Below are 19855 nucleotides of genomic sequence, written 5' to 3'. Positions count from 1 at the left end.
CAATTCTCTCTTTTCTTTCTCACTCTTCGCCGCTGCCATCACCTCTTACATCTACCAAAGAAAACCACCAGCAGACTAACTCTTCCTCCTCAGCACCGTCGTGGTCCAACAACAGAAACCACCACCACAAACATCACGCATTTCCCTTCTCCTATGCATTTCTCCCCCCACAGCCGACACCAGCCAACATTTCCTCCATCGAAGCCTTTTAAGCCACCAGCCAAACATCCTTAGCACTGCCGTGACCTCTAAGCCAAGTAACCTTCCCCCATTTTCTTCCCCCTTCCAAGGTCATTGCCTGCATGCACAATAAGAATTCATTCTGCATGTAGGGGGGAATAATTAACCCCTCTTAAGACCAGGCTGGACCTATTTCAACCCAGCTCATAAGGTCGAGCCAAGCCTAACCTAAAAAAAAAAGAAGAAGAAAAAAGAAAGAAAGAGGAGCCCAAATCTGGTGGGTTGCTGGTGGCCTAACCTATTGGGCTGCTAATTAGCATAGTCCAGTTGGGTCCAACCTAGTTAGCTGGGCCAACCTGGACCATATATTTAATAATAATATAATATTATATATTATAAAAACAATAAAACAAAAAAAAATCAAAATAAATAAATTCAAGGGGCATTTCAAAATATTTTTGATTTTCTTACGTGTTTTCCTACCAATTTTGTTTAATATTGAGTTGTATTTTTGCACTGTAAGATACAAATCTAGTACTAGAATACTTGGTTTTCTCTGAAACTTTTCATAAAAAAATTTAAATTAAAAAAAATCTCAAAGTTCTTAATTAATTTCCCTTTTTTAAAAAATAAGAAAAACAAAAAAAATATTTTGTTTTCATGCATACGGCCAGATCTTAGAAAGTTTTCCAAGTATATTTTCATAAAAAAAAATTGCATCTTTCTCATGTTTTAAAAATAAAAAATATATATATCATAACCAGTTTATGATTATTCGTTGAGGTTTGTCTAAAATGTCTAAAATACTTTATCAATCATTTTGTTCATTTTATATTATAGTTTAGATGTAGACTTTAATATCTATGAGGTGTACACCATTAGGTATTAAAGATACAAAATATAAAATAAATGTGATGCTAAAATTCAGACTTTAGAACAATTAGGATTTAACCTGGTAAGGTAAAGATTTTCTTATAAAGGAAGATTTGTCTTAGACCTTAGACGAGACTAATGAATAGAAACTTGACCTAGAAAAACAATTAAATAACAATACAGCTTAACTTAAGTATGGTGCACTAAGGCTGATGCGTCTTTAATCTAATATATTGTCATTTCAATTATTTTTTTAATAAAAAAAATGCCATATTGAAATTTATTTTTGAAGCATTTGGTTTATTTTAAATTATTTTTTATGATATGTTTCATTTTAGTTTATGTAGGATTAGTTTTGTTCTAAGTTGCTTTTTATAAAATTATTACAATCTCATGATTTAGGTCACAATTTTAATAAATTAACTTGGATCGATTTAATAAATAGTCATCTCAATATTTTTTAAAATATTATCTTGACTCTTTTCTTTTGATTTTTTTTTCCAACTTCATCGTTTTACTTTTTATTTTTATTTTTTTTTATCATAAGTTTTGGTAACTTTTTTTAAGAAAATATTATACCTAGTGGAGTTTATGATTCGAATTATGAGTTTGGTAAGTTAGGCTATAAAATCCAGATTGATTTAATATATTATTGTCTCAATAATTTTTATTTTTAAAGAGATGCTATATTGGATATATTTTTAATAATTTGGTTTATTTTAAATTTGTCTTCCAAATTTAATTGGGTTTTTTTTTGGTTTAAGAGATGCAATTTTTTTTTAGTAGATGGTGTAAAATAACTAATAGAATACTATTAAATTATAAAGGAATTTAAAAATATCAAATCGAGATATAGAGTTATGAAACCAATTAATAAGTTTTTGTTAAACCACAGGCAGTCACTTCTAAGTGCTTGGTGGCATTTCGTTGGGTGTGGTGAGAGAGAACAAGAAGAGGAAGATATAAAGATTTTCTTTATCAACAAGAGAACAGAACAGCATTCAGAAAGCAAGAAAGCATAGAGGACAGTGAGTATGAGGGAGATCCAAGATAGCAAGAGAGAAGGGCGTGTGGGGATTTATTTGAAGAAATTGCGGTGGTTGGGTCACTTTGCCTTTGTTTCTTAAACAGAAGGCTTTACAAAGAATACGAAGAGAAAAGAGCATTTTAGTTCAGATCATTTTCAGTGCCGTTTTTGCTTTCTCTTGCAATCTCCTTCAACTCGTCCTCTTCAATTGAGACTTGTATTGCAAAGAAGAAGAAGATTGTCCTTTCTCAGCTGGTGATGGAACGAATTCAGGGATCAGAGGAGGTTTCTTATCTTTCTATTTTTCTTATTATTTTTCTTTCTTGTGCTTTGTCATTGCAACATCAATTTTTTTTTAATGGAGTAATGTGCTTGGATGAGATGTGAATTCAATTTGCAATTTACATTATGCTCAGTAAAACGCCTTAAAGTTATCAAAGCATCTCCCAGGGAGACATCATGCTTGAAGTAAACAAATTTTATAGTCAATCATACAATGCAGCTTTAAGATTGAAGTAAATCTGTAAAAAAAAGAGAGGAAAAAGTATCATACAGCGAGCACCACCTATTAAACAAATAATTGTGCTGAAAACTTACTTCGTTGTTTATGGAATTCTTAAGTTTAGCTCGTGAAAACATATTTAGAAGAGATAAAACTAGAAACATGGGCACAATTTTAATCAATGTTGCTCAGAAACAAATATATTATAATAAGTCTTGAGCTTATCAATTTGAGAGAGTATAGGAAGACCTTATAATACATGAACAAAAAAAAGAAAAGAAAAAGAAAAACATAATTTTGACATGCATATCAAACAAATATGCTAAGTTAGGGGAAGAATCGGGTAGATTGTTACTGCTCGTGGTTGCTGTTAAGAAAAATATATAGCATTGTTTAAATGACATCAAAAGATTTCCACCCCCTTCCTGGAGATGTTAAATCCGAGTATCATTAATTGGTACTAGTCCACAAACTTGGAAATTCGTTTGATACCCTAAAGAAGTTCTAGTGGATAGCAATATATGTTTTAGGAAAGATTTAAGAGATAGCTTGGACTAATTCTGCTTTACATGATATCTTATGACTATCAATTACCTAAATCTAGAAAAAAAGTTCATTTCAAGACTAGACATAACGAGGCTGGTGTAGACATTTATTTTACACCAGATTTAAGGAAAAAAGTTTAAATTCAATTGAAAAATAGAATTAGACTGGATAGTTTTTACACCTATCACTAAGGGGTATTTATACAGGATACATATCAATCATTTAGGTAAGTCAACCATACAATTGAATAGGTTACAATCTAGGAGCTAAAAGTGAGGTTATAATCAGCTTACTAATTGCCTGCAATCAGCCAATTAATTGACAGTTGTGTACACCTAATATATATTAACTCTCTTCCTCAAGTTGGTGTATAGATATCATATATGCCCAACTTGGATAGCAACATATGGAAGGGACCAATAGTAACAACATTAGTCATTATGTCAGCCAACAAATTCACACTCATAATATAAGTAATCTCAACTACACAAGAGTCTAGATTGTCTTTAATGCAATTCCTATCAAGTTCAATATCCTTTGTTTGTTCATGTTGAACTAGATTGTTGGTAATCTCAATAGCAATTGAGTTCTGACAAAAGAGTACAATCGGTTTTCTTAGGTTGTACCCAACTCACCCAAGAGAATTTTAAGCCAAGTTATGTAATCACATGATGGAGGGCACAATACTCTTCATCCGCACTACATAGTGATACTGCATTCTTTTTTTTAACTCCCAAGTTACTAAGTTACCTCCCATATGTGACACATAATTACCGGTAGATTTGTTTTTTCTAATTTGGATCCAGCAAAATCAGAATCAATATATCCCACAATATCAATGTGGTAATGTCAAGAGAATATAACACCTTTATATGGAGAGGATTTTAGGCAAGCCAAGATGTTGGGAGAACATAACACCTTTTACCCAGAGAGAATTTTAGGTAAGTCAACATACAATTCACTGCATCCATGTGTCAATTACTTGAACTATGCATGAATCGGCTCACAACACTAATTGCATATGATATGTTAGGTCTAGTATGAGCTAGACAGATCAACTTACCTACCACTATTTGATACCTCTTTTTATTCATTAGAACTTGATTCAAGAGAAAGCAAGACCATGGTTAATCTCAATAGGAGCATCCACAGGTTCACAAGGCAGAGTTATCAGTTTTGGTTAAGAGGTCTAATATGTATTTCCATTAAGTGAGAGAGTGAGATTCTTTGCTTGGATCAAGATACTTCAATGCCTAAAACATATTTCAAAGTTTTGAAGTCCTTCATCTCAAATTCCTTGGCCAATTAGTTTTGAAGCTTCTAGAATAGAGTGTGATATGCCAAGGCATGCTTAAAACCACACTACTTCATTGGCTCAACCAGTCGAACCAAGCCCATGATTGATTAAAACCACACTTCTTCATTGGCACAACTTGTCGAACCAAACCCACGACAATTGATGCAGTCCATGTTGTTGATCTATCAGATAATCTTTTGATCAATTATGTTACCAATTAATCGTTTCTACCTTTTCAAGGAGGAGAAACTACCTTTATAAGAACTTAATCCCAAGAGGAGGCTAGTAGTAACCTCGCAAAATCAAGTAGAATGTGAAATACCAAGATTTTGGAACTTCAAAAAAGGTATATCCACTCCAAACAACACCACATGTAGAAAAGAACAGGTGTAGAAAGGAAAAGGAAATAATTGAAGTCATTTTAAAGTATAGGAATTAAATAAAATAGTAAATAAAGTTGTAAAGGAAAGCAATAAAAACTGAAAGAAAGATAAATTTTCTATATGATCCTATTTGTATCATTACAAGATATTAGAGTTTTGGGGAATCTCTTAAATCTAATCCTATGTAAGTTGTCCATATTAGAAAAAGAGTTGATATGATGAATCCTAAGACAAACTATATTCTAACTAAATCATAGCTCTTTTTTTTATAAACATTTGAATCCTAACCTGTTAAGTAACACTAACTAACTTTACATGTTGAGGACTCATGTTTTGCATAAGCCTAGAAACTTTGGTTGATCACATAAACCTTGTTTTTATGGTCGATTGCTTTACCCTAGTCTCCTTTGTCTCTAATCGATCATACTATTCACAATTGATTTCAGCTTATCTTTCGCTATAAAATAGTGAATAATTAGAGTTCTTACGTGGTCGACTCGTGGATGTTTATTTTTATTGTAAACACATACAACACCTTTTTCCATCTTGCATTCTTCACCTCCTTTTGGCATTAATCCTCGAGGAGGGTCCATATACACCTCTACTAGATCATCGTGAAGAAAGGTATTCTACATATCAAGTTGTTGTAATGGCTAATTTATGTTAAATGCAAAAGAGAGTATGACTCTAACTGTGTTCATCTTAGCCATGGGAGTAAAAGTCTCTCTTGAGTCAATCCTACTAGTTTGAGTGTAACCCTTAGCAACTAGTCTAGCCTTGTACCTATCAACGATCCCATATGAATTGCACTTCATCGAAAACACCCTTTTATACCCTGCTGCTTTCTTTGAGGTGGCTCGACCATCTCCTAAGTAGAGCTTTTCTAGAGTACCTTCATTTCCTCAACCATAGCAGAGTTCCACATATGGTCTCCAAAAGCTTCCAAAAAATCTCTAGGTATAGACATAAAGGACAATTAAAGGTCAAAAGATAAGTGAAACTTAGACAAGATAAGTGAGACTTGACAAATAATGAGACAAAATCAACAAATGATGATAAGAGACAAAATCAGACATGGGATAAGTGGCATTAGATGATTTGAAAAATCCAAATCTATCAGTCTCTTTATAGAAATGAAGGGGATATATCCTTTTTTGACCACTAATTTGTGAATATGAGTTGGCAGACCTTAAAGATACATGTTATGAATCTATAGAAGAAGGGACATGTATCTCAAGGTCAATCTTGTATGAGTCAATTGATGGTATGGTAATATCATCAAGTGGAGCACTGGAGTCAAAATGAGGTGGAGGCTTGACAATTACATTTTAGTTCCTTCTTGTACAACCATTTTGGAAAAATTGAGTGGACCTTTTATCCATACCCTCTTCAAGTTTGGATACAACTTCCTTTACAAGATCCTTCCCCTCACTTGAAATCTACAATCTCTTTTCTGCCAACCATAAATGTTCTTCTTCCTTGCTACTAATTTCTCCTGGAAGAGGAACAAAAGACACATTCCCAGAAAAATAGTACACTTTTCCATAGAACCAAATGTCCATGGAAATGTAGTATTTACTTGTAGAGGATGAAAACACTTATATCCCTTTTGGGAATTAGAGTAACCTAGAAAGACACCAAAGGGCACAAGGATAGAGCTTATCCCTATAAGAGTGAATATGAACATAACCAGTGGCGGAGTTACATAGGGGCAATTCCCCCCCCCCCTCCAAAATCAGATCCAAGAAGGAAATTCCTTTGTCTTTTCTGTTTTTAATATAGGGTTTTGGGCCAAGAATTCTATAGTCTGAGATATATATAGGTATAGAATGAGGTAGCTGATGGATTTGCTTTTTTTTTTTTTTTTTTTTTTTTTTTTTTTAATCTCTTAGCTTGCTTAAGCTTAAACTACTCTAGATAGCCATGCCTTTTCCAGCATCTCATACATCCTTTGCCGAGAAGCACACTCCTTAGGTCGTCATTGTGTTTTTTAGTAATATAACCCTTCTTCATCCTACTAGCAACACACATTTCCAGAATTTTAGACAAACATGATAATTTATACCATCCAGTTTAATATGGATTTGAGAGAAATTCTCTTGAATAATCATGGCAGACAAAATCTTGCCGTTTGAATTTACAAGGGCCTTGTCACTGTTGGACATATTTGCTTGCTTGTCAAACATAGAAGACTAGGGTTGATTGAAGTGGCTCTAAGGAAAAAACAGCAAGAGAGTGTCAACAATGGCTGCTGGTTAAAAATGAAGATTCATACAAATTCTCTTCAAGGAATCGAGTTAGGACCTTTAATCTAAAAATCTGATACCAAATTGAAGAATAGAATTAGGTTGGATAGTTTTTATTCATATCATTAAGGGTTATTTATATAGGATACATATCAATCATTTAGGTAAGTAAACTATACAATTGAATAAACTACAATCTAGGAGCTGAAAGTTAGGCTAAATATCAGCTAACTAATTGACAGTTATATACACCTAATATATTTTAACTAATTATGCTGCAAGTTCTTTTCATCAAAGTTCTAACTTTGTAGGAATTTCTTCTTAGGGTTAATGGCAAGGTGAAAGATAACTTATTTGTTGAGGCCAAAACTAGATGCAAAATTGAGTTTGCTAATCATCTCACGTTTTTATGATATAACTAGGCTCGCTGTCCTATTTGCCCACATGTTTTGGCAAGCTTGCACATTGTTGTCAAAATTGCGAGTTGATTTGTAAAATCAGTAAAACTAGACCAAGTTTACAAGTTTATAAGAAGAATAAGATGAGTGATTTTCTTGGTTTTGTATGAATAACTGGTCGATTGGTTCTGGGTTTTCCAGAAACTGGTTTACTAGCTGCCCTGCTATTTATAGTTTTCTATGTATTTTAAGGTGCTTGAATATTTCTATTGTTTATTTCATTTTTGTTTTAATTGTGTTATACTGTTATTTACTATTTGACCGTAATTGTCAATATATAATTAGTTAAAAAAATTTACTTCTAGTTTTACGATTTTACATTGTGTTTTCTGTGATATGTTAAAAAAGTGTTTTCGACAACCTTGAGCTTGCAAGTACATGCCCTCACTTGTGCAAATGCACAAACATGTGTATATTTATGATTCAAGTGCAATAACTTCCCCCCCTGTTAAATACTTTAGACCTAATACCTTGGACATTACAGTTTTTATCACTAATAATCTTTAGAAATCGTTGCACTTAGACATTTCTGACACGAGGTTGAATGTTGCTAGGTATTTCTTCAAATGGATAGTTGGCATGGTTGTACGATCTGTTCAAGATGATCAAAAGGAGCAAGGTTACTGTTGTTTAACCATTTTTAGCGATGTTAATTTTGTTTGATATGTTTTTTTGGGGAAATTCCTTAACAAAACGATATCTGTTTTCCACAGGCTATAAGTGCATCCATTCTGTTTGTTACTTTGTTTGTATTTTACTTTCAGAGGTTAATAAATTTGTAATCTCATGATGTTTCTTTTCAGAAATCATGCTATTACTTTCCAGTTTTCATCTAGATTTTCATGTATGAGGTGTTGCAATTGTAAATAATTGTAATTTTTGTGAATTGGTGATGAAGATTTCTATTGAACAAGGTGGCTTAAATTACTGAGTAGAGTAGCTCCTGTCTTGAAAATTTCCATACTTTTCCTGCTTGTATGTGGTTATGCACACATTTTCTTCCCCAATATAGCTTTTGGAACATGTGTTTTGTCATTTTTTATTAGCCATACTCTTTAGCTCCATTTATAGCTTGGAGTTGGAGCCTAGGAAGGGGAAATATCTAAAAATGAAGCTCAGAATAAAAAATAAAGATTGAGTGAGAATTTTATCTTTTTTTTTTTTCCATAACCATGGGGGTATAGTTTTGACTGCTAGGATACTAACTTGAGCACCTCGACTGCCACCACCACCACAGTACAGCTGCCATCAGTGGGTGCCATCCTACCATCACCACTTCCACATTCTTCCCCGTCTGAAATCCCACAACCAGCATGCACACTGTCCCCCCCGCACACTGTCCCCCCCACACACTATACCAGCAATCCAAGTTGTTTATAAAATGCAGTGATGGCCTATCATTAATTATTCTTATCAGCCCCATTCTGCCTCCTGTTTCTGTTTTCACATCTCCACTCCCTTCTTTTTCATTCCAGTTAAAATAGGCCATTAAAATTTTGAGTGAGTCGTGCATTCTGTTTTACTATCCATCATATATATGAGCTTTTATCATTTATCATTTAGTTTGTCCCCATGCTCCTTATGGTTCATACTTATGGTGTGCTCTTTTTTTTTTTTTTTTTTTTCAGATATTAAAACCATGGAAGCAGAGGTTCATGCTTTAGAGGAGCTTTCAAAGCAGCTATTTTTGGAAATATATGAGCTTCGCCAAGCTAAGATTTATTTCTAGTATATGCTCTTTGACTCTTGGAAATCCACTTCATTCTCAATTTTTTACTAGCTCATGGATAAAATGTTTTTTTATTTAATATGTAGGATAATTATGAGCTGGAGTTACAAAGGTCATGAGGAGAGTACATTAAATGACATGTCTAACATGTCAAGCAGTGGCTTTTAGATATCTTGATTGAGCTATTTGAATGAGGATGTTCTGTTTCTTTGATGTTTTTTTGGGCCTGATTTTGGAGATAGGAAAAAAGAGTGCATTACGTTCAGAGAAAGGAGTTTGGTCACTTGAAGAGGGAGATTTTATATGTGTCTTGATGCAGGGGTATTTATATGACTTGGTGGACGTGTTAATTATTTCCATTTTTTTCTTAAAAACAGAAAAACAAATATTCTATAATGTTTGTTTCCCCTCATTCTGAACAACCAGCTCTTATATCTTCTGCTTTCTTATCTTTGCAGGAGGCAGCTGCTTTTTCTCAAACTTGGAGGGGTCACATGCAGTATTTACTTGGCTATGCATCCTCTGTCTATTATGTGTACAAAATGATTAAAGTATGGTTAAGACATTCTTTGATAGAAGAATGAGGATCTTTTGGATGCCTTTTGTGTGCAAACTGATTTATGCAAAATTTGTTTAATGTGAGGTTCAGTTTCTATCTTGTTTGTCTCTTAGAATAAATTCCACATGCATGGTTAATAAAATGCTGTCTCTCATTAATACTCAAGTTTTTGAGGGCTATGTGTGGGTTCTGGGGGTTTGAAGATAAATGCGATCTTAAGTTCCATTAGAATTGTCTTCGGTATGTGTGTTAATTTCTAGGTTTGATTTTTATTTAGGGGTTGATTTACTAGAAAAGATATTTGTTAGAGAACTGCATATAAATTTTTGATTGGGAGGATTTGCCCTGGGAGCTTAGCAAAACCTTCTTACCTCTTAGTGCTTGAGCTAGACCCAAAAGTTAAACTCTAATTAGGTTTTCTTAACCAGTACAACATTTTGGACACTTGTAAAAAGATTTGTCTTCGGACATTCTCTAAGATTTGTCTTCCATGTGAAAAATGCCTCCATGTGCTATTAAATTGAATTTCATGCTTACCAACAAAATTCTGATGGCTTTGATGTTCATTGCAGAGTGCTGGAATTATTGACACTTTCATTATTGCCAATTTTGTTTCCACTTCTGCTTTTTTCAGAATCCAAGTATCAAATGATAGTCAGACATCAAATATGAATTATGTTTTTTTTTTTTTTACTCAATTCTTCCTTTGGTTGACAGCTGATTAGTTTGAGTTATCTCTTTCATATTCTTGAATCCATCAAATTTTTATTTTTATGCAATTATTAATTATTGTTCGGAATTATCCGCCAAATCTTGCACCCATTTAATGAAGGATATCAGTCATGCAAACTTTTGATGTTATGGACACATTGTTCAAGAAGTACTTTATGAGATCTTATTTTGAATTGCGTTTTGATCTTTTTGAGTTGAGTGAATTCCAATGATGGGTTTGGTGTGCTGAGTCCGTAATCATTTACTGGATTTATGGGTTAGGAACTAATCAAAATCCTGAAATAATGTCATTACATTACAATATTAGCAACTGGCATCAGCTTTAGGGAGTTGCTTTTCTGGATGTTCTATTTTTCTCATTTGAGATGGATTATTTATGCTCTCTGTGGTACCGATGAGAGATTAGTGGAAGTCTGTCACTTAACGTGAAAACTAAGTTTTCCTTACTTTAACTGAAGAAAACAATACTAAGTTTTACCTCCTTTAACCGAAGGAAACAATTGATCTAACCTTAAACTAGAACCCTCCAATTTAGTGTACGCAATAATTTTGTTTTTAATTCCTTCAACTGTTTTCAATTTCAAAAGTCTGTTGAATCTGATGCAATAATTTTTTCTATTGGCAATGAATGAACTATTTTAGGTGTCCGTTAATATACTTTTCATTTTCTAATTTCAATGCAATGCATGAATAAAGCAAGGTGACTGAATACTCTATTTGCTTGGTGCAGCCTCTGCAGAGTGTTATTTTCAAGGAGGTAATTTACTGCCCCTCAATGATTCCTTCTATTGACATGCTCAACTTTGTAATTCAATGCATGGTTTCAAATCAGAAAATCATTTGTTACCATCTTTTTTATGTGATTCTTATATAATACTGTTTTTTACAGGCTGTTTCAGTTGATCTTGGGACAAGGACTGTCAGCATAATTTTACAGTTCTTTATATAGGAATTAACGCTGCATTATTATCACAGTTTAGCTATGAATGTTACTTGTAATAGTAAATAAATGACTACCTGCATGTTAATTTCATTATTCAAGATCCTAGCATGTAACCTGCCACCTTTTGTAATGTTAATAGTTTATCATTGCATTCATTCTTGTTTGTAGGATCTCTTCTCCTGTCACTAAACTTAATAAATATAGTTAGTTAAGTCAAATTCTAACTAGACAGAACCACAAAGTTGATCTATCAACAGTTGGGTCTGTTGTGGCCGTGATGCATTGCCAAAAAGGTCAGTTTTACGGAAGGGTGTTAGGCACTTAAAAACATGTTTTTCTTTTGGAATTAACTGAAGCGGGAATGATAAGGTGAACTTACAGGTTGTTGACAAAGTGTGGCAATACAAGAGTAATCTAAAGTAAATTGCTTGGTTTTAAAATGATGAGAATTGGTTTGATTGTTTTCCCAGTATACCTCCTCACAAAACTCAAAGACTATTGGTGCCTTCCACATATAAATGGTTTTCTCACAGTGGATGCTTTAGATTATTTTTAAAAAAGCCATATTCATGTGACGTGAATACTGCTTGACCCTCAAATAAAGTTAGTTATGTGATTACTTGCATGTGTAAAATTACTCTGATTTTCATGCTCTATTTACAAGAATTGTATTTTTTGCATTATGTCTTTATATACATTTTTGTGTCAAAAGAATTGTATGAAGTATTGCATGGCTGAAGCTGCTGTCTTACATATATTTATGGTGTGCAGTACATTTCCCTGTTATTCATAGGAATCTTGTTTGTTATATCAGTTCGATGATTCTTTACAAATCTTTTGAAGGATATTTTACTTTCAATTTCCTTTTTGTGATTTGTGTATTAGAGTTTCTTCTTTTCTTATTTGCTAGTCATGACTTATTTTTAATAGGACATGGACTCTTTGAAGAGAGAAATCTACAAGGCGCACCTGTATTTTGTTTTTTCTTTTTCTTCTTTTATTATCTGATAAGTAAACAAGTATCGGACAACAAGGAACCTCTGAAAGAGGCACAAATTTGAGTCATGTTAGATTCGAGTGTATTTGGCATTGCGACCTGAATGTTGTTTGCCAAAAATTTGAATTTTGTTTTTCACAGAAATTGCAGTTGCATCGCGTGGCAATTTCCCCGCAGTTGGAAGAAGAATATTTGCCGTGCATGATCAGTTGTTTAACAGCATGCTTGTCTTCAGCATTTTTTCCTCCTCTGCATATCTGTGAAGGAAACTGTCAAGCATCTTTTCAAATCAATTTGAGATCCCAATTTCCTGAATACTGAAATGTCCTTAGTTTATCCCAAATATGTCTTAAATGTTGTTGCTGAAGTTGTCTTGCATTGCTAAAATGTGCTATCTTGAAATCCCCATTTATTTTTTAATGGCTCAGTTCAACTAGGGGATAGCATCTGTTTCCGAAGCTTCTGGGAAGTCCTCATGTTGAACATTTCATTTTTAGAAGAAAGAGGGAAAACAAAATCTGTTACTGAAATAAGACCACATGCACTAAATACTGGATTATTTATTGTCAGACATGATTACAAAAATGGTGTCACCAGACTAGATTGTCAATTTTTTTTGTAAGGTGATGATTCCTGACCCTGTTAGGCAAGTTTTTCCAGTATTTCAGATAGCAAATTCTTATTAGATGTGTGGATCTTTTGTTCATTCTCTTGAAAATATAAGTATTATTCTTTGGTTAATTAACTTGCACAATATCGATGTGTATGTAGATTTGTTTGTTTCAGTTTACCACAAATTTCATACCGTGAATTGTTATGCACTGCATGTAACCACGCATAATCTATGACTTTGTTTGGAATCGGATGATCGAATCCTTCTAGTTTCTGAAAATTTACCAAACCAATCTTCTTTCTTTATAAATGCAAAGCTAAAAGATGACAAGAATGCAGATTAATTTGTTGCTACTTGTTATTTATTATTTGCTTAACTGGGATGCTTTCAACGTGTTACTGATTATTTTTGAACTGTTATCCTTGGCAGGATAATCATAACAGAAGTCTTAGGTGGAGAAATTCAGCTCGACTTCTATCACTGGTGGTTTGATGCAATCTTTGTAGCAAGTGCTTTCCTTTCACTGCTTTTGCTTTCTGCACATTACAAGTCTTGCCAGTCCGGTAAACACCCAGTCGATTGATGTATACGTTGTGTAAGCATTTGCTAATTGAATAATTTCCTCTATCCCACTTTATTCATCTCATCAAGCTGATTAAAACCCAACTGTTTATTGTTGGACGGCAGTTTTTAAGACACTACAAATTTGACAGTCAAGACATCTATGAAGCAACAGACTTCAAGTAGTGTCATAATCATTTATGCATAACATGTGCTTGGTGCCATTGGATTTATGTAGTAGACTTGCTATGAGGAGTTTGAAAAATGCCAAAATGCATGGGACAAATCAATTGTTTTCTGTCATCTCATGTTTAAAGGAAGAGAGTGTTGTCTCTCTTCCTTTCCCATCACTAGTCCTTACCTAGCATCATCTGAAAGCTCCTATTGCTGGTTGGAACCCACCTATGCTTCCTGCTTATACAGCAATCTCGTCATCATTATGGATCATTAATTATCATGCAAGTACTCTATCAGCAGACCACTTATCTTGATGTTGTGTGTCTGTCTTGCAGGAAGCATACTTGTAAGATGATTACTACAATCCAAAACTAGGTACCTGCTTCCTTAGGCACCTAAAGCACGCCTTTCTTATTTATACTGTTCTAATAAAAAGTAGTTTATGAATAACATATAACTGCTATCTGACTGCTAACTGCCTAGGATTCGCTCCAGCTTGATCATGAGCACACTAGCTTTCAGTATCTCATGTATTCCTGAGGATTACAAAAATGACCTAAGCTAAAACAAACTCGAGGAACAGAGGTGAGCTCTGTTTTGAAATTTGTTTCAATTTTCTGATAATGTGAGTTGTGCTTGAATTAGTGAATGGATTTGGATAGGATAATGGTGAAACAAGTCGAACTGAATTCAGATGCCCATTGCTATGTGAATATTTTACTGTGTTGCTGATTTTATCATCATAAATGGGATATTTCACTCCGACCATTTTCTTCGTTTCGTTCCCACCATGCTAACCAAGAGAGATTAGTAATAGTTTTAGAATCTCGATGTGATGGATCTACAAACCCAAAATGCAAGACGAGGCAAAACCGTGCTTTGATTTTTTTTGGAGGATATCTGTTGCCGACAGAAAGGCCATTACAGTGTCAGAAACAAAGGTCCATAGGGGGATGATATCTTGACGTGTAGACCTCAGCAGTTTGCATGAAGTGGCTCTAAAAGTTTCTTCTGTTCGATCTTCAAAGACACCTAGAGGATGAATCACGGTAAATTGATGTATGATTCTACAGTAAACTTTGGGTTCTGTAATATGGAAGTTTGGTATATGTCAAGATGATATTGGCTGCTAGATATTATATGGCAGATTCCACCTTGATGCTTTATTGCTAAGGGGCATAAAAGCCAAGGATGTCAGGCTGTGTAGTCAAATTGGAATAGTCAAATTGCATTCCATTGATGCCTTTTGGAGAGATGCTCAGATTGCTTTAAGACGTAGATCTTTTGAAATGGTTGACCATCATTCCCATGTTCACTGCATCTTGCCTCGTTAAAGACATTTATGTTGTTTTCCTCCTCCAAGAAGACTAGGAGAGTGACGGTTTGCAGGTTAAGAAGATTGGAAGACATTCGAGACACGAGGTCAACACCAGCAGCTCTGTACCACTGTAGAGGGTTTTGCAAAAATTCATGTGTAATGCAAGTCAACTGTGTGAAGGATGGTGCTTATGTAAGGTCTGATTTAAATGAAAATGACAACTTTAAAAAAAAAAAAAAAAAAAAAAAAACTTGCGGCTGAACAATAGGGGTCACTGCCAATCTTTGAGCCACTTTGTTTGCCTTTTCAACTCCGTCTTTTCAACTCCGGCCTGATTAAAAGCGTGTAAGAATTTGTTTTGTATAGTTTTTTTTATTTAAAAATATATTAAAATAATATTTTTTATTTTTTTAAATTTATTTTTAATATCAACCTATTAAATTCAATTTAAAATTATGTTTGAAAACATGTTGACACTGTTCTTTTAAAATTGAAAATTTGTTTTGTTTAAAATTTTAAAAAAAAAATTTATATTTTCAGATCATTTTAATATATTAATATTAAAAATAACTTTTTTTTTTAATATATTACTAAATAAAAAATATTTTATCCTGTAATATCTATTACAATTCCAATCGAAGCTCAAACCACGGACCGTCGGCTGAGGGCATTCACCGCACTCAGTTTCTTGCCACTTAACAACTTAGGCCAGCCAGCAAAAACTGAATAGACAGAAGTTGCTAAAACCAAAAAAAATGAGGGACTCTGTCACGGCATCTGATACCTCCTTTGAAAGAGGCTGGTACGTAAAGCAAATGAGGATCTAAAGGGTGGTGGTGTCATCAGATCAGATTTGGCAGTGGAGTTTTACGCAGAGACAGCCACCCGCCGCCACCCCAATCATTACCTTCTGAGAGGGAGGGTGGACCTTCCTCAACCCTAAAAACATGTAATGCGGGACATATTTGAACTTTGACTTTCCTCAAACAGTTTCAGGCAAACATTTTATGGATCGTTGAAAATCTACGATATCACTCTCCTACTGAAAGGACCTTGCTCTGGTGAGGGAAAGAATCGCAAAAGATTAGATAGTGCATAAATGCATTAAAAAATTATGAAGAGCACAAGAACTTCAAGGTTAGCAGACCTGCATCGCTTCCTCCTGTATAAATAAACCGATTCCCATCTAAAATGGAAGGAATCACGCTGTAATTTGTGCATGTTTGTCAAAGCTGTTAAGCCATGTCCATGCTCCCATGTAACACTTGTGAGTCAAGATCAAGCCTGTGCATTTCTAATCTCTAAGCAAATAACCGAGGAACCAGATTCTGGGGTTTAAGCTACACTCTGGTTTACTTAGAAACCAGACAGGAAGCATCATGTCCTAATGAGGTTTTCCCAGATCATAAGTTTCAAGTAATTTCTTCCAGGAGGCCGGTACGGCATGAGCTTCAAAACCTGAAATTTAGTGTAGGGCAGCGGAAGAGCATGGCCACAAATGCAAAGAATGAAACAACCATAAGGATCACTGCTGCATTATAAATGAACGAAGAAAAATACGAAAACCAAGAGAATCAACTGTGAGAATTAACAAAATTCAGAGCACCTCAAAGAAATATCCACAGAAATGAGCATTATGAGATCTAGACCATATCATATGACTTTCAATGTCAATGTGTGGTCAATTATGATCATCTGAATACCTTTAACAACTCAAATACAGAATGTTACAAATACATAATTATGGGCTTACAATCACATGGTATCACGTGTCCAGGTTTTAGTCTTGAGAGCAGCCACTTCAAATAAAAAAATTCTGAAGCATAGGACTGCCTTCAAATTCTTCCTCTCAGGGTCCTGCTTTAATGGAATCACAACAGGATAACGACCATCTTCTATGTTCCATGAAATCAATATGCATCAGGATAGAAATAAAATACAGGTTAACATCGTAAAGTTCGCGATAAAAATGATAATGACAAAACAAGTGTCACCTTCCCAATCAATTTAACATTTGGTTTTGTCCGTAAGTCAAAGGTTTTGCACCAAGGATAGGAATGAAGCAGAGCATTAACATCCCATTACAGCACAGTTTGCCACAAAAGCACCCGCTCGCTCCTTGACAGCAAGAACATTCCATTCTGGTCTGTCTGTGCTTCTGTCCTGAGGATCCCATGTATGTAGCACAATAACTTCACCTTGAGGACCTCTATGCCCTCCAATCACCAATAAGCTGGTACCGCATGCTTTAAATGCTAATCCCCAGCCATTGGAAGAGTCAGCCCTAACTGGCAACCTCCTAACAACACTCCACGAATTAGTAGTTTTGTTGTAGCTCTTGACCTCATTGGTTGCTTGATCAGCGGAATAAAGTTGATTATTTACAACAGCAACCAGTGGAGGAGAACGCATGGCAGGATGACCTGCACTGGGAAGAGGGTACATGTTCTCTATCCTCCTCCATGTCCTTGTCTCAATGTTATACTCTTCACCGCAACTTAAACAATCAGTTTGGCTTGACATGCCCCCGATGACATAGAACTTCCCATCCATAAAAAAGCCAGAACACAATTTCCTGGGCAAGTTCATATCTGGCAAAGTTACCCAAGTACCCAGTTCAGAGTTATAAAGCTCAGCAGATCTCATAATACATCCGTTCTTGTCGCTTCCTCCAGCAACAATAGCAATTTCCCCAAGGCTGCTTGAACCAAACAAACAACGGGGTAAGTTCATTGGAGGGCATCTGGACCAGTCATGGGTAAGCAAGCTATACATCCAAACAGCAAATCCTAACAACTCACGCCCAAAAACAAGTAGCTGAGTTCCTACTGCAAGAGACTCCTTATCTGCATAAGTGAAGCATTCGTCGCAAGGCATCCTGGGTAATCGCATCCATCTCTGCCTTGCAGGATCAAAGGCTTCCCAAGGCATCAAAATACAAGCTAAATAAATCCAGTGCTCAGTAACACCAAGATGCCGCCTCACTTTATATAAACACCCACTTTCAATCAGTGCTTTGAATTTCTTATTCAGACAAGCAAAATTGGGGTAATCCGATCTGCAACTCCATGCCAAAATATCTATTGCGGCGTCATCATAAAGACCAGGCAAGAGACTGTCTTCGGATGCTTGCCCATCACGATTCTCTCCCGTGTCCATAGGTTCATAATCAGAATTCAAACTCTCTCTTTCCAACAAACCAATTCTAACATTTTCCGAATGGTTATTCTTTCTCTCTGAGAGAATATGAGCCAGTAAACGCAAATTCTTCTGGAAAAGTCCTAAGCCTTGCTCTACGTTCACGGGAGGCTGCAAAATAACGCAATTTTGCAAACCAACCATAACAGATGAATCACAATTTGCCCTTTCCACCTTCACCTTTGGTTCCTTGATAACATCTCTAAAAACCATTCTTCTTTTTCAGAACTGGGTTGGTTTTCCTTCTGCAACACCAATCAATTAAAGCAGATTAAAAAGAAAAGAAAAAACAATAAACTGTCAAAACAAGTTGTTAATTAATTAACATAAATTGCAACTAAGTAATAACATCAACTTCAAGTGGCAACAGATTGGACATGGACAAAAAGAAACATCAAATCTAACATGCGATAAATCGAGATGCAAGGGCAAGAAGAACCCAGAAAGGATACAGATCCAATCATGCAATGAAGTCAAAGGCATCAATCCTTAACCAAAATATAAATTCACCATCAAATCAGACTACTATAAATTTCATTTCAATAAAGAAAAAAAAGGAAGTCTCTTTGCTTGTGGGTCTCACCTTGAATGGCTGAATTCTCTCTCTCACGCAGAGATAAAACTGGAGCCGATCAGATCAGTTTAAAGAAGCAGTAGTTTCTCTCTCTCTGAAAAGCTCAAATCTTCAGATTTTCTTTTTTCTCTCTAAAGTAAAGCAGCTATATCTTTCTCTATTCATCCATGGTTTTGGTTTTGGTTCTTGTTTATGATGGTAAAACATGAAAAAGATTAGTATTGTTCTCTAATGTTTCTCTCTCTAGAGGGGGAGAGGGAGGGACTTGAGGAATTCTAATGGTGGAATCGATCCATCCATTGATGTTATTAATTAATTAGTTTTTCATTAATAAAAATAATAAAAAGCAAAGCAAAGCGAAGCTAAGGTTGTTGGTTTTTTTGTTTTAATTTTTAACGTTTTGTTTTTCATGTTTCACTGCCTTCGTAACTTGCTCTCCTCAGTTTCTTTCTCTCTTTCTCTCTCTCTTTTCATCTTTGACCGAAGAGGGAAGGAAGCAAGCAAGGAAGGAAGCGTCGAGGGAGAGTGCTCCTTCTCATCTGCCCTCTTCTTTTGCTTCCTTCGTCGTAGTGATGTGCACGTGCTCCTTCTCATCTGCCCTCTCTTTCCATTTATAAATAATATATAACTTGTGGTTTGTCTTTCATTCAATTTTTTCTCCTTTTCTTTTATTAAGTTCATAATTTCAATTCTTCTTTTTTTCATTTTAAATCCTATTATTTTCAAGTTATGAGAAAATCTACGGTGCTTAAACCTTAGAACTTGGTTTTATTTATTAATATACAATGTCATTAAAAATTCCTATAAGCAACATTGAAAAAAAAAAAAAAGGGTTTTTTTCCCTCTCTTTTTCATCCAATAATGAGATAGCCACCCTCCCCCCCCCCCACAAAAACAGTCACCCTCGTCCCTCTCTCGCGCGCGGTGCGATCTTCCCTTTCT

The 19855-nt window shown here is 34.9% G+C and overlaps 1 protein-coding gene and 1 long non-coding RNA gene across 11 annotated transcripts; one reads left to right on the top strand and one right to left on the bottom strand.

Annotated features, from left to right (window-relative positions):
* The first annotated feature begins 1929 nt into the window (after nucleotides 1–1929).
* Nucleotides 1930–15074, top strand: LOC118027802 (uncharacterized). Of its 10 annotated transcripts, none has more exons than XR_004683885.2 (9): nucleotides 1932–2365; nucleotides 8067–8131; nucleotides 9141–9562; nucleotides 9700–11289; nucleotides 11422–13095; nucleotides 13515–13648; nucleotides 14159–14198; nucleotides 14307–14408; nucleotides 14486–15074. It is a non-coding gene; the product is annotated as an uncharacterized lncRNA (long non-coding RNA). The 10 variants fall into 10 exon arrangements; XR_004683884.2 differs by having other exon boundaries at nucleotides 1934–2365; nucleotides 9141–9240; nucleotides 9328–9562; nucleotides 11422–13648; XR_012168921.1 differs by having other exon boundaries at nucleotides 1936–2365; nucleotides 9700–9792; nucleotides 11263–11289; nucleotides 11422–13648.
* Nucleotides 15075–16698: 1624 nt separating this feature from the next.
* Nucleotides 16699–19500, bottom strand: LOC118027803 (F-box/kelch-repeat protein At5g60570). Its single transcript, XM_035031296.2, has 2 exons — nucleotides 18923–19500; nucleotides 16699–18584 (listed from the first exon to the last, which is right to left on the bottom strand). Exon 2 carries the CDS (start codon nucleotides 18550–18552, stop codon nucleotides 17212–17214), a length of 1341 nt encoding a protein of 446 aa, XP_034887187.1. The 5' UTR covers nucleotides 18553–18584; nucleotides 18923–19500; the 3' UTR covers nucleotides 16699–17211.
* Nucleotides 19501–19855: the final 355 nt, after the last annotated feature.

The sequence above is a fragment of the Populus alba genome, chromosome 19, assembly GCF_005239225.2.
Source record: "Populus alba chromosome 19, ASM523922v2, whole genome shotgun sequence".
Classification (NCBI taxonomy): Eukaryota; Viridiplantae; Streptophyta; class Magnoliopsida; order Malpighiales; family Salicaceae; genus Populus; species Populus alba.
Note: the sequence above shows the minus strand (reverse complement) of the source record. Positions and strands in the feature narration are given on the sequence as shown.

Bases quoted from the DNA above. Each gene is read 5' to 3' on its own strand.
- LOC118027803 (XM_035031296.2), bottom strand. From the start codon at position 18,552: ATGGTTTTTAGAGATGTTATCAAGGAACCAAAGGTGAAGGTGGAAAGG.